General features: G+C 40.7%; 1 protein-coding gene across 3 annotated transcripts in view; it reads left to right on the top strand.

Annotated features, from left to right (window-relative positions):
- Nucleotides 1–14,642, top strand: part of wwp1 (WW domain containing E3 ubiquitin protein ligase 1) — a 54,631-nt gene that overhangs the window by 9,100 nt on the left and 30,889 nt on the right. For all 3 annotated transcript variants that reach the window (XR_003930153.1, XM_030078975.1, XM_030078976.1), the window contains 3 exons: nucleotides 8,495–8,551; nucleotides 10,884–10,974; nucleotides 11,849–11,987. Coding sequence is in view for 2 of the 3 variants with exons in the window: in XM_030078975.1 (XP_029934835.1) it covers nucleotides 10,905–10,974; nucleotides 11,849–11,987 (209 nt within the window). In the remaining variant the exon portion in view is untranslated. The remainder of the gene's footprint in view (nucleotides 1–8,494; nucleotides 8,552–10,883; nucleotides 10,975–11,848; nucleotides 11,988–14,642) is intronic.

Raw genomic sequence — 14,642 nt, 5'->3', positions numbered from 1 at the left:
TCTCTTGGTCATTCTATTCTCAACTGTTTTTTTTTTTTTTCTTTTTCGTTCTCGTTTCCCTGTCTTGGCTCTTAGACTTAGCTGCTAGTACAGCAAATAAATCCTGTTAAAACACAACTGCCTCTAACATTTGCTGTCCCTGGAATGATTGCTTAGCTTCAAAACATTTTCCCCCTCACCTTTTCATGTATAAATTCACCAAATAAATGGTGTGGCCTACAATAGATGAGGCAAATTTTTAGTATCATTATTTTATAAAAGGTTTAGCACAAGTATCTGTGAGTTCAGCGGGATGGTTGGCTTCTGTTGCCACAATGGATTTCCATGGAGGCATTTCTGAGATCAATGTAGATCAGAGGAGAAAAAAGGGGATGAAGGGGTTTCCCACGGAAAACATTAAAGGTTAAGTGGCAGACAAATCTGCTTTTCAGACTGCTACTTTACAAAATAAATAACGTCTGCCATTTGTGTTCAGTAAGCAAGGTTAATAAAGTCCCTCAAGTTAGTTTACATTGCATTTGAAATGCCAGATACATATCAGCTTACCTGTACACTAATGAATAGTAGTAAATAAGACGAAGAAGGCAGTGCAAACATTTGCAGTGGTATAAAGTGAATAGATTCAACTGAGGTTGTAACAATTAGCTTTATTCAAAGGATGCAGTGTTATCTACCAAAATGCACAGATCATCATAAAGTCTGAGAAAATAAAAAAAAATAATTAAAAAAAAAATAATTACACATAATTGGAAAGTCGCTAAGTTGTCATTGTATCAGGAAGTGGAACGAGGGAGAGATGTGCGGCCAGCGCACGGCATATCGGCACAAAAACAAACACAGCAAACGTTGCATAAATAAGTTTCTGACTAACGTTAGGTTATTAAGTCACTTGGGGGTAGTTTGGAAAGTCGCTATGTTGCCATTGTATCACTGGTATTTGTGAGCGCTTGTGTTTTTCGCACTAGGCGATTCATACGTTCCACCACCGCCTAGCCTACAACAGATGTGTTGCGGCTGAAAGCCATCCTCTCAGCGTTCACGCAGAAACTATTCGCTGCAGTGATTGGTTAATTCCGTTGTCAGTATTTCATGACGTATGGCCCAGTACCCGCCTAACTCCCTCCGGACAATCCAAGCTAGCATCAACAACAGATTCCTAAAGGAGCCGCAGATTGAATATGTCGATGTCCGTTTTTTTCCCCCTTTCCTCGTTCATTTGATCTAGGCGGTCGGTGAAAACGTCTAGGCGGTGTGCCTAAGAAATTATAAGGCAGGGAAAACCTTGCATATATCCACTTTTGGATTTAATGCAGAACAGAGATGGTACAATAACCTCACCATTTTTTTTTATCATGTCTGCTTTATGAAACATAATAGACTTCATGTACCTGAACAGTTCATTGTAGAATTTTGATCAGCTGTTTTATAGGTGTTTTTCCAACTTTTGGTTATTTTTATTTTTAAATGGGTCCTAAAGTCAATATATTGATATACTATTTTTACAAATCATTTGTGAAGCTAATGTATCCATTGGAAGATACAGAAGTTCAGTGGCCTGTTTTTCTTGCATGTGAAAACAGTCCTTAAACCTCAGCTCAGCTGGTAAACCTCAGGCTTGGATTTACTCACTTACAAGACCTCCAGAGACACATCGAGTGTGTCTTTGTTGTTGAGCGTGCATGTGCATGTGTGCCAAAATGCCATTTTTTTTACATTTTTTTTTTAGTGGCACTGGACCTTATTGCCTCCTCTCATGGAACTGTTTATGAAGTCATTGCTTGTCGTCTGTCAACCCTCAAAGCACCAAATTCTCCTGTTACCATGCATTCCCAGCTGCTTAAAGATATTGAGAGGAAATAAATAGAATTTTGCAGGGGCTGATAGTAATTGGTCACTCTGTTTCAGCTGGTTTGGTTCTATCATGCTTGTTTTCATTATGATTATATTTTCATGAGAGTTATTTCCAAGGTGCACTTTACTTTGAGACATTTGAGAACTCATGTTATGGAAGTGAGTACCCATAACTCTATGCACATGGCATGACAGGATAGATGTCCAGGCCCACGATGCACACAGTTTAATATCCATATGAGAGAATAGGTTACAGCGTGAAAAGCCAACAGATTCGGGGTGAAATTCTGGATCATAATTCTGGATATTAAGTTATTGTCTCTAGTTCCCCAGCATCTTCAAATGGAAGATAGTTGATGGCTGTTTTGGCATTTCCAAATTATCTAACCCATTTCAGTCAGCATATACAATGTTCTTGACAGCCAAGATGAGAAATAGCGGAAAGTAGTATATAAAGTTGGTATTCCTGGCTTGTAACATTATCCATTTAATCTTTCATTGGTTTCCTAGTGATGAATATCTAAGAGCTCAGTGGGAGACAAAGATAAAATGGGCAACATTTGCAGTAATTGGGTACATGAAAGCGTGCATTTGGTTTTTCACATAAGATTAACATTTGCCATCCAATAACGGGCACATTTGCTGCCCAGTAATGGGAAACGATGTCTCAAACTGAAAGCCATCTCCTCTTTATTTGAGTAGAATAATTTCATTGCCCAATTTATAGCCCAGTGAGGTTGAACAGAAAGTACAGTGTAGGGTTGTGGGAATGTGAAAATATTTTTAAGGCTGAACTTGTATGAAGAAAATTAGACTCACAACACCTAGAAACAGCTCAAGAGCAAAATCTGCCTTATTGAACCACCCCTCCTCCACATATGATAATGTGACTGCAGGGTTTTCCCTGGCCAATTTTAGGTCTTAGGCGGTAGGGGGTGTGCGCGGTTCCGGGGGGTGGGGGGTGGGGGGTGGGGTTGAAATTGATTAACCGATTTATTTGGACATTAGATTAACATTTCATAATTTAATTATTTTTAATTATTTTCTCAAATGTCTCCACACATAAACATAAATGGCAAGATCTAAGATACTGACAAAATATGTACAAACACAAACAGTAGCAGGAAATAAAATAAAGTACAGAAATTAATACAAAAACCAAGCGGTTGGAAACTAGTATACAGCTGATTGTTTACTGCGCGGGGGTGCTGGGTGCTTGTGTGTGAAAAGCGACGCGAACAGCAAGTGGAACGAAGGAGAGATGGGAAGGCAGCCAGCGTACGGCATAGCAGCATAAAAACGAACACAATAATTACACAAATCCGTCTCTGATTAACGTTAGGGGGTTTAGTCACTTGGGGGAGTTTGGAAAGTCGCTAAGTTGTCATTGTATCAGCAAGTGGAACGAGGGTGAGATGGGCGGCCAGCGCACGGCATATCGGCACAAAAACAAACACAAACGTTACATAAATAAGTTTCTGACTAACGTTAGGTTATTAAGTCACTTGGGGGTATTTTGGAAAGTCGCTATGTTGCCATTGTATCACTGGTATTTGCGAGCGCTTGTGTTTTTCGCGCTAGCCGATTCATACATTCCACCTCCGCCGAGCCTACAGCGGATGTGTCGCGGCTGAAAGCCATCCTCTCAGCGTGCACGCAGAAACTGCAGTGATTGGTTAATTCCGTTGTCAGTATTTCATGACGTATGGCCCAGTACCCGCCTAACTCCCTCCAGACAATCCAAGCTAGCATCAACAACAGATTCCTAAAGGAGCCGCAGATTGAATATGTCGATGTGCGTTTTTTCCCCTTTCCGCGTTCATTTGATCTAGGCGGTCGGTGAAAACGTCTAGGCGGTGCGCCTAAGAAATTATAAGGCAGGGAAAACCCTGGACTGTTATGTGTGATGCAGAAATGACTGACTAGTATGTGTGTACAAGGGATTTTCCCACTTTGAGAAGTGCTTAGTTGGTAGCATTGGGTGTGGGGATTGACATTTCTCAAGGATTGGAGGTTCTCAAAGTTTTTCATGTGCTGGAGTTGACTGTCAATAAGCCATGGACCCCCATAATACATTTTCTGTATTCTAACAATTTCTAGTGAATTAAATTACAGTGAAATTAAACTATTCCTCATTTTGCTGAGTATTGCCTTGAAGCTCCCCTTTTGAAAACCACTGTTGTAGATCACAGAGAAAACCCTCTAGGTCTGGGTCTAGCGATGAAAAGGTACCATTTGGACTTAATTCAGCATATTATGAAAGAAAGTGACAAAACAGATTTTTTTCTGAGGTATCCAGGGTTTGTTCTTCTTAAACCCTCTAATAGTTAAAACTCTTTGTATGTGTCTATCTATGTGTTTCTGCTGTTTCAGGTTGCAGTAATAGTGTGATTTCTGGATGCACCTTTTGCCCCCCTCACCTGTAACAAAGTCTTACTGTGGGTCTATGGGTGTTTACATCAGACCAGTGATACCTTGTGCCTAGGGCTGGGCAATTAATCGAAAAATAATCAAAACCGACATTTAGGGCCCTTAACCAACATAATCCTGCCCATGTTGGTTATTCCGGTTACCACAACACAACATGTCACATCACAAAAAGCTCCTGTTGTCATCGTAAACACGGTCCATTCCTCCTCACTCAGGCTGTCCACTGCAAACTTCCAGCAGTTTAAGCAGTGTGGATTAAAAAGAGAGACGCCAAAAGAGCCTCACCACATCGTTTACCCCACAACCAGCACACAGCTTGGCTGCTAAGAACAACAGAAGCTAACTGACGTCATACGTCTGTCGCTCTGTGATTCTGTGTAGTGAATAAGAATAAGAATAATGTAGATATGATAATAATATATAGCCTAGATACTGATGATTAATTATTGTACTACTACTACTACTATTACTACTACTACTACTACTACTGCTAATAATAATAATAATGATAATAATAATCATTAAGGAGCAAAATTCGGAGAAATTATTATAGCCTGCTTACTATGCAGGCACGCCATATTATTATTAGTGCATACACTACTCCTAATAATAATACAGCAATAATATTACTTGAAATAATATTTGTTTAGAAGAGATGCAGCTTTTTGTAGTTTGACATTGCCATTTTGTTTGCAACAGTGTTAATTTTGACAGCCATTTTAATTTTAGTCTTAGTCTTAGTCTTCTTAACGAAAATGCTTATTAGTCTTAGTCACATTTTAATCATTGCTGTCCTTAATAGTTTTAGTCTAGTCTTAGTCAACGAAAATTAAAAATATTTTAGTCTAGTTTTAGTCATTAGTTTTAGTCATATATATATGTGTGTGTATCTATCTATCTATCTATCTATCTATACACGCATGTATATCTTTAAAGTTTAAACTAATTGAATCATGCCAATACAGGTAGACTATCCCATCAATTGAGATGAAATGCAACCATACAGTACTTAATGATATACTCAGGATTGTACATTACACACATGTAAAACTGATAACAGTGGAATCACTGGTCATTACACAAAGACAGTCAAGAAACAAAACATTCTTTCTTTTCGATCGTGGCTTTATTCCGAGAACCAGACCTTCAGTGTACTGTGCCACTGTAATTTAGAAGATGCATTTGACTATTATGATGTAAAACTTAACAGACATCAAAATATACAACCACATCTATATTTAGGCTACCTGTTTGTTTTAGGTTAGGTACATTTGCTGACTTGTAAGTCACCATCACCCGTGTGTTACCGTGTTTGTGTGTGCGCAGGCTGCCTTGTAGCCTCATTTGTACTGTGTTGTTGGACGGATATGTGCGGCGAACACGAAGGCGATCGGTCTGGGCTTGTGTTCGCCAATACCGGTCGCGGTCACTACCGCTGTATGGGCTTGTATATCAGCTGTGTTCGCTGCGCGTCTCCGGCGTACACCGCAGTGTAAATGAGGCTGTAGGCGCGGATACACATTCTCAACCAAACAAGCCACTGGATGCATTGTTCATATTTTGAGCTTTTGGCAGACAGATTGCACACACAATTGGAGGAAATAATGCATTTTGAAAGTCCACTACACCACCTACTGACATTTTTGTCCCGTCTCGTCTCGTCATGACGAAAAGACACACACATCTCGTTATGTTTCCGTTATCAAAGAGCTATTTTTAGCTCGTCATCGTCCCGTCGTCGTCATGAAAAAAAGGGTCGTTGACGAATATATTTCGTTATCATAATCGTTGACGAAAGTAACACTGGTTTGCAAAAGACTCAAGCTATAATAATTGGTAATAATCGTTCATTAATTATAATCGAGGTAAAATGTTCAATTAATTGTGATTTTGCCATAATTTTGCCATTTCTGCCATAATCACCTTCTTCACCTTCTTCACCTGCTTCTTGCTTAATATGTAGACCCAAACTGGAAGAGGAGCATAGCATTACCTGTGCAACCTCTCCCCCAAATTACTTGAGGTTATGCATACTTAATCACATTGAAGGATTTAATCTTTTCACCCATCGGAGGGCAAATCTCAGATTTGGTCATAGAGGTTTCAAATGACTGGTACACTTTACTGACTTACAGTTGATCAGAGAAGAGAATTCATTGCCAAGAGATGGTGTAGGACTTTTCTGTGAGAGCAGCAGGTTAGCAGAGGCAGCTTTGCCTGATAGTGTGCTGCTGACATGGATAATTCTCTCTCTCCTCATCTGTCCCGGCCTGCCCACTTATCATTTAGCTCTGGCATGGACTGCTCCTATCTTCTTAATTGGGTTCCTCCTAAGCTGCTTAAAGGCTGCCTGCTCACACTTGGGGTCTGTATCCATGGATCAGCCGGCCTCTGTGTGTTGGCCTGGTGTTGTGATCATCAAGTCATATCAAAAAGCTGGTCCCTAATTGGAACCTTTTGTACAAGATCAAGAAACAGTGGGTGTATTGGCTTCTTGGGCTTGTAGAGCTGGGATTCAGTCAGTTAATGGGCAGGATATCTTCTTGTTTTGGACTTCTCTTTATTCTCTCCTTGCCCTATTTCCCTCTCTAACTGCTTATGAGGGGGTGGGTGACAACTCTCTAACTGCTTGGGAGGGGGTGGGTTGGGGTGGGGTGGGGGGTGACACGTATAAATAAATGGCGGTAGAGGTAAGAGATTGAATTTATTTATTTATTCATTTATTTATTTTTAAAAAATCAGTATCCAGAAATCATCTAACATTGGATACCTGCAAATTGGTCGCTCAGATTTACCAACAGGGACAGCCTGCAGTCACTAAAGGATATCAAAGTCCTGAGAAATAATTTCTCTGGATGCAGCTGGCTACTAACACTGTCTACTTTTTTATTTTGGCCTTAAGTTATAATTCGGCACTTTGTGTGGGCAGAGAAGTGGACATACCCAACACCAGACTTTCATTTGGATAAGTGAATTCAGTCTAAGTTGGAGGGGACAGGGCACTCCTTTCTGTTGCGTGTCCCCTCTCTGATTTAGGCTGATAAGATGGGTGTAATCTTGCCTAGTGCAGCTTTAAGAATTACAATGGATTTATTCTTAGTGAACAAAAAGCCCATAGTTCCTTGTGCAAATGATAGCTGTGCCTGTTCAAAGTTGGATGCTCAGAAGACCTGATTTCAGAGAGGCTTTTTATACCTCCATACCGACAACTGCCATGGCTGCAGGCATTATGTTTTTGGGTTGTCTGTCCGTCCGCCTGTCCCACTCTTGTGAACACAATATGTCAAGAATGCTTTAAGGGTATTTCTACCAGTTTGGTACAAATATCCACTTTGACTCAAGGATGAACTGATTAGAATTTGGTGGTCAAAGGTCAAGATCACTGTGAGCGCACCAAACACACTTTTGGCCTTTACTCCAGAATTCATTTGCTAATCATGACAAATTTTCACACAAATGTCTAATAGGATAAAATGATGAATACATTTCGTATTCAAAAGGTCAAAAGTCAACTTCACTCTGACATCATAATGTTCTGCAAAAACGTTTCTGGCCATTATTGAGTGCTGTGAGTCAGAAACAGAAGGGATGAACATATTTCACATTTGGTTGGATACTGAATTGGTCCCTTGCTGAAGAGGGCTTAAGTGAGTCCAGTCCAGTTTTTTATTGATATTGCACCCCAAGAAAGTTGTATGAGTCCACTCTGTTCACTTCCTCTCCCTGGATGACAGCCAGGCAGGGGGCCTCCTCTTCCTCTGGTAGTCCACAACAAGCTCATGGGTTTTGCTGATATTGAGCTTCAGGCGATTATTGTCGCACCATGTGATGAAGCTCTCTATCAGTCCTCTGTACTCTGTAAAAATAGTCTCTACACACACACTGTGTGGAGCAAAGCAGAGATAGTGATCCACTCGAGCTGACGACAACCACTCTTTTTACGTTACTGTAATGCATATATTAACAGTGCAACTTTCAAAATGTTTCAGAACAACACTTTATAAATGTCTTTTAAGGTAGGAAAATGTATTCCACGGGTTATGAGGCTGCAAGGACACACACATTGCGTTTTGGTGAGAAATTGTTGAATGTAAACAAAACTACATTTTAAACATAAGAAATAAGGAAGCAGTTCACATCACATATTGAACCGTTGTGGTTTGTACCAGCTGATCTGAGCCTTGCTCTGACAGTTTTCTGTTTCTTTTTGCAGAGCAACCATGGGACACGGAGTGGGCTGAACCAGAGGGTCTAGCAACACACACCAATCGTGAGTAGACTTGATATTTTTACTGGTGAAAGAAGCACTTGGCTTTACAGTGGACCACAATATGCCTTACATATTTTTGCTCTGATCAAGGAGGTAGATTAACAGTAAATTCTGACTCAGGTTAAGGATGCTGTGTTGGAAATAATCTGCAGATAGGATGTAGAACAAACACCATATGAGGCAGTGATGGCCTTGGTCATACCTCTGCCAGTTTTCATGTTAAAACCTTCTTTATCAAGCAGCAAAAACGTTGTAGCATGACCTTGTACAGTTAATTTGCCTTGACACGGGGGCGCCCCGGTGGCTCACCAGTTAAATGCGCGCACCATGTACCAGGGCTCAGTCCCGATCGCAGCGACCAGGGTTCGAATCCGACCTCAGGTCCTTTGCTGCACATCATTCCCTCTCTCTCCCCTGCCTTTCCTGTCTATCTCTACTGTGACTGTCAAATAAAGCAGAAATGCCAAAAAAATTATCTTTAATTTGCCTTGACACTGCATGTTGTACGATGTGACTATTGCATACATGCACAATGCAATGTAGATGCTGAAACAATATATTGCATAGTCCTATTTTAAACACAGTTCTTTCTGGGCACAGTACATTTTGTGTTATACATCATAAGTCATGAATCAAAACAATCACACTGATGCTTCAGAATTAGGAGTTAGTGCAGCCTTGCATCATCTAACTCATCGCTGGCACGTCCACTTAAAGGGAAGGAGAAACTTGTTTTCATCTGACACTACAAAGAGCAGTAAAAACAGCAGTTAAAAGCCAGTTACCAGAGCCGACAGTACAGCAGTTTTGCATGTGCCACCCCAAGTCATAGTTCAGTATAATAAATTTTTACCACTTCCCCAGTTGAGCTAGTAGGTAGCATTTCTAGTCAAGTGGCCATCACCACAGGGGAGTTTTGAAGCCCACTTGGAAGCAGGGATAGAGGTAGTTCTTCTAATGTTCATCAATGTCTTCCTCTAGAAAAAACTCCAAACTGGGCCAGGTTTGGAGATACTTCTCAGTAGCTAATTTCATTCCTTCTGATGTGTCTCCTTATGGTGATTTTTGAGGTTGTTTCAGGTTGTGTTTACCTAGTGATTGACTTGTAACCTATACAGTGTTTGGCAGGATGCCCATGCATCGCAGCTTAGGGACTGCATTTTTAAGTCACATTGAACATGATTTGTTCTGTCCTAAAATGACTGACTGAAGTGTTTTCATTTGAGACTGTTATTTTTCTTGATCTACCTGGTCCTCTGTGCTTTAGCCTTGCTCTGTGTCACACTACAAATACAGCCTGCTCTCCATGTAACTGTAACAGGCCCTGCAAGGATTCTGGTCTCCAGATTTTTCAGTGAGTCTGCTTTTTGAAATAACTGGCCTGCTAACCCAATTTAGGAAGCTATATGGGCCTAATCACAGAATTATACACCTCACCCCCTCCACCTTGGCCTGTCTTTGGCTCACTTTGGCTGCTCTGGCTCCAAAAAAATGACAGCATGGCAGTTACTGAAAATACCATGTGCAGCCTTTGCAGCAGCCCTTCAGAAGTCAGTGGGTGATGACATATTAACTGCATCTATTTATTTTCTTTTTAAAAGTCTAGTGTGTTTTTTACTGGCGTAGCTGGCAACAGATGAATGGAAACACAAGGCTATTTCTGACATCTAAGCATTTTATTATTATTAAATGTTCATTATATCCAACAACAATATGAAATAATGTAAAATTATCATGATCATAATTAACTGATTAAAGTGCCTCGGTATGTGTAACGTAAGTAATGGAACTGCGATATGGAAAAAAATAGCACAAATCAGACTGGACATTCATAATGTTTTGTTTATCTGTCTTATCGGTACCTTAACCTGAACTGATGAGGGTTGTCATGTAGCTGCTTTCCTTACATATGGTTTTAGTGCAGCTGGCTCTTGTTGTGGCCATCAACTGTTTGTGCTAATTGTCAGCACCTTTGAAAGTGTGCCTAACTCAGATGTTGCTGACTAACAGTATATAGCTGTTAGAGGGCTGCATAATTTGAAGCATTTGTCAGTGATATGTCAGAAAAAACAGAGGAGGATAGGCCAGTAACAGATTAGAGGCCAAGATTACATGCTTTTAGCCCAGCTCACTAATGAATTAGCACAAGTCAACCTTTCACTTATTATCAGGCCAGTAACATTTTCTGACAGTCACGTTGACCTGTTTTTGATCTGAATTTTGTGTATTTATTCTGTGGTGGGTGTTTGCTTTGTGTGTGTGTGTGTGTGTGTGTGTGTGTGTGTGTGTGTGTGTGTGTGTGTGTGTGTTTGTGTGTGTGGTGGATGCGAAGGTTTCCACTGTGGTGTATGACATGGCCACGGCCTCATCTAGAGCAGAGTCTAGCCATAACCACGGAGGAACGTCACAGCTCTATGCCATCGGTGAGTCTAAACACAACTGACTAGAATGTGAGGGAGCAGCAGGGAGACCTTGTGGTCTAGAAACTATTCTTTAGTTCATGTACTGGAGTACTCGCTTGCAGATAGATATTTAAGTTTTCAAAAGTACATTTTCTTTTTAATATCAATGTGTTGCTGTACTGTTGAATGAATGAATGCACTGACTTGCTTGTAGAACCACAATGCTGCACAAATGCACCGTCACCACGGGGTTAGTCATTTGTGCTTTGCTAACAAAATGGAATAAATACATTTTATTTTGAAAGCCTGTCTTGCTTGCGCTTGTTTCACAAAGCTGGATGATGTATTTCTGCTTTTACATCAAACCCAGTTGAGAGCAGGTTCTTTGATTGCTTTTTCTCCCGGTAAGCATACTGGTATCTTATTAACATGCTGGTACACGATTCTTACTGTTGTAAGAAAAATCTACATTGATGTCCTGTTGTTTCTGTTTTCCAGTGCAATTCACTGTAGCTTTTTGCTGTCATCACTTAAGCCACGCTTTTAGGATGCTGATTGGTCGACTTGATTTGTGGCTTCCAATGTTAACACTTTGGTTGGAGTGCGGCCAAATGGTTTTGTGAGTTAAAAGAAAATGAAAACTCACAAGATCAGTTGGCAGCTGCAAAATGAATTGAGTTGTAGGACTTTATAGTGATTACTAGTTAACCACTCCATAACTGAAATGTGATAGGTTCAGTCCTTGGATGAGTCGTGTTCAGTCAAAGTGTCCTTGAGACTAGACAGTAAAACCCTCAACCCTCACATCATTATCAGATGATAAAAATGTAACATGAAATGTGGAATGTTAAATTTTTTACTGTTTTCATTGCTTCCGTCATACATCCTCGGCCAGTTTCCTGTGCCAAACTCAAAAGGAAGAAGAGCCTGTTTGGGGCGGCCATCTATGTGGAGGTAACAGCCGAGGGGGAGTCGCGGCGCACAGCAAAGTCACACAGCTCCTCCAACCCCAAGTGGGACGAGAGGCTCACTCTGTAAGAATCAACAAATACTCTTTCTGACTGACGGGTTGTGTGCATTTCTCTCATACCATTCACTGCTTTATCTTTACATCTCAGTTTCTGTGTCTTTCTCTCTCCCTCCCTTCTTCACTCCTTTGTCTGGGTGTCTGATATGTGTGTTAAATCTAGTCCCATAATACACACAAGCGCAGGCTCGTAATATACACCTGAAACGAGAGTGTGATGACAAGTGCCTGAATCACTTTATCATTTGGACTAAACAAAATGAGCAGCACAGACAGGGAGGATTTCCCTGAGTTTATGAATACCAGGAATCATTCTCCTCTCACTCTTCCCCACCACAAAATGTTCCTAGAAAAAAACTCTGCTTTACAGCGGCCCCTGCATTTATGAGAAGCAGTGGGAGAGAAAAGTGGAGTAATCTGCAAGAGTTCTTTGAGCAGGCCGTGCTTGGTGTGGGAATGTTGGGTTAATGTCTGCCTGAAAGAATATATGCAGCCTTATATAACAAGCATAACATAAACTTAAATTGTGTTTAAGACCCTCTTCTGCAACAAGGACATGAAATTTGATGACCAAAAATCCCTCAAGCGGCCATCTGAGTTTTAAATAGACAAGGGAAAATTCTGCAAGACAAGACACAGAACCTCTGCATCTGTTTAGCCAGCAGCCTGCGAATGAGTCGATTTTTACTGCTTCCTGGCTTCTTAATGGCTCAGCCAAATGCCAGTGACATGTCACTGTGGATGCTAATTGCCTTGATTGGGTAATTATCACTGGCAAGACAGAGTATTGCCGCATTGGTGATCATAGTGTGGATGTTTTGCAGACAGCTGCGGCTCCAGACACATGGCTTTTAGGCTGTACTCTCAGGTTCTTTTGCTCAGCTGATGTGCTTGACTTTGAGCATAATGACTGTACTGTATTTCTTACCCATTTTGTGTTTGTGGCCATAAAATACAAGGAAGCGGCATTATATGAGCGGAGTACATCAGTGGCCTTGCCGCAGGCTAGGCCAAGACATTCTCGTGGGTTTTTTGAGGGGGAGTAGTTGTTAGAAAAAAAAGAGCCTACAGTATCTTAATAGCAGTGGCTTGATGTGTTCTTAGGTTCTGAAAACTTAGAAGAACTGGAGAAAGCCATGGTTTTATGTATTACATCTGTCGCCTCATGTCTTTATGCTATCCCAGTGTTTGTGCTGCATTCATCTGAAACCTGCTTCTTACACAGTGATAGAACAGCTATATTTTTAGAAAGGCGTATTGTAATATAAATTCATGCACAGTAACCATCTGACAGTCACTGTGGGAATCTATGGCCTCCACCATTATTCAGGCTTTTGTCCAGCTCTCATAATTACTAACTACAAGAAGTACTGCTTAAAAACAACAGTACACAGTATAGAAAACAGTCATGGATGTGAGTTTTTTTTTTTTTTTTTTTTTTTTTTGGTCAAATTTGTTTCTGACAGAGAACTGCAAACATCTGTATTTATTTATTTTGCATTGTTCACATTATGCCAACATCAGCAGTGTTGTCTGTTTTGGATCATTGTGGTTTGTAAGTTTATTTTTTGAGTGCAAATTCAAATTGAAAACTAATAAACACTACCTGGGATATCCTATAGTGATGATAACTTCCCATAGTAATGAATTCATAAAAGTAGTACACCCTCTAAAAAGTGAAAATGTTAAATGTTATGTTGCTTGTGAGTTGCCTGACTCTCCTTCTCTGTTCCTCTCACTCACTCTGTTTCTCCTTCATCCCTCAGTGCTGCCTCCCCCTTCGTTCTGCAGTCTAAGCCAGACAATCCAGCAGTAGTGGCAGTGCTTTCCCAGTGACTCCAGCCCCCGCTGATAGGGTGTTAATACAGAGAGAATAGGCTGGAAATGACAGAGTGGAGGAGTGCAGCTCCACCGCAGTGTCTCAACGCTCTGCTCCTCCCTGTCCTGCGTGAGGAATACTAACCAGAGCCCACAGCAGAATACAGACAATACATGAGGAGATTTTTCCTGTTGATGCAAATAAATTCTGCCAATACAGACAAGGAAACCCAAGAGCTGACAAAACTCTAGCTTAGTAGAAGTGCTATTTGTGACAGAAAAGGGACAAATTCTAATGGGCCAGTAGGGCATTGTGTGGGGGAACATGACAGATTTTCACCAATATACCAGTGGGACTCTTAGGACGATTCATAATCATGTTTCCAGTGCAAGGGTGTTTCTTGTACAATAATATCACAGATATCGCAGAGATACCTGCAACGGCCTAGTCAGTATCATTCATGTGTTCTCCTTACTTGAATTCACAGAGACTCCTTACTTGAATTCATAGAGAACAGTGATGTTATGTCTTTAAGTGACTGTTTAGGAATTCATTGCATGCAGCTATCTTCACACCAGTGCTGCTAAATCTTTTAGAAATGACAGATGATGCATACTAGTCTTTGAACTTCAGAAGTGTCTTTATTGAGTTCAGAAGAGCAAATTCAAACCATGATGCTGTCAAGATGTTGTAACAGTATTAAACACAAACTGATCTCAGCATTAAATCAATAACTTGCACCATCAGACAGCAATTTACAGTGTTTGGCAGAGTCATAGTGTGATATCAAAGGAGTGTCAGAAACACTGTGGCCAAGACTGATCCTCCAAAATCCCTGCTATG

This window comes from Myripristis murdjan, chromosome 20, assembly GCF_902150065.1.
Source record: "Myripristis murdjan chromosome 20, fMyrMur1.1, whole genome shotgun sequence".
NCBI classification, from domain to species: domain Eukaryota; kingdom Metazoa; phylum Chordata; class Actinopteri; order Holocentriformes; family Holocentridae; genus Myripristis; species Myripristis murdjan.
The sequence above is the reverse complement of the archived record's forward strand: the minus strand, read 5'-3'. Positions and strand labels throughout refer to the sequence as shown.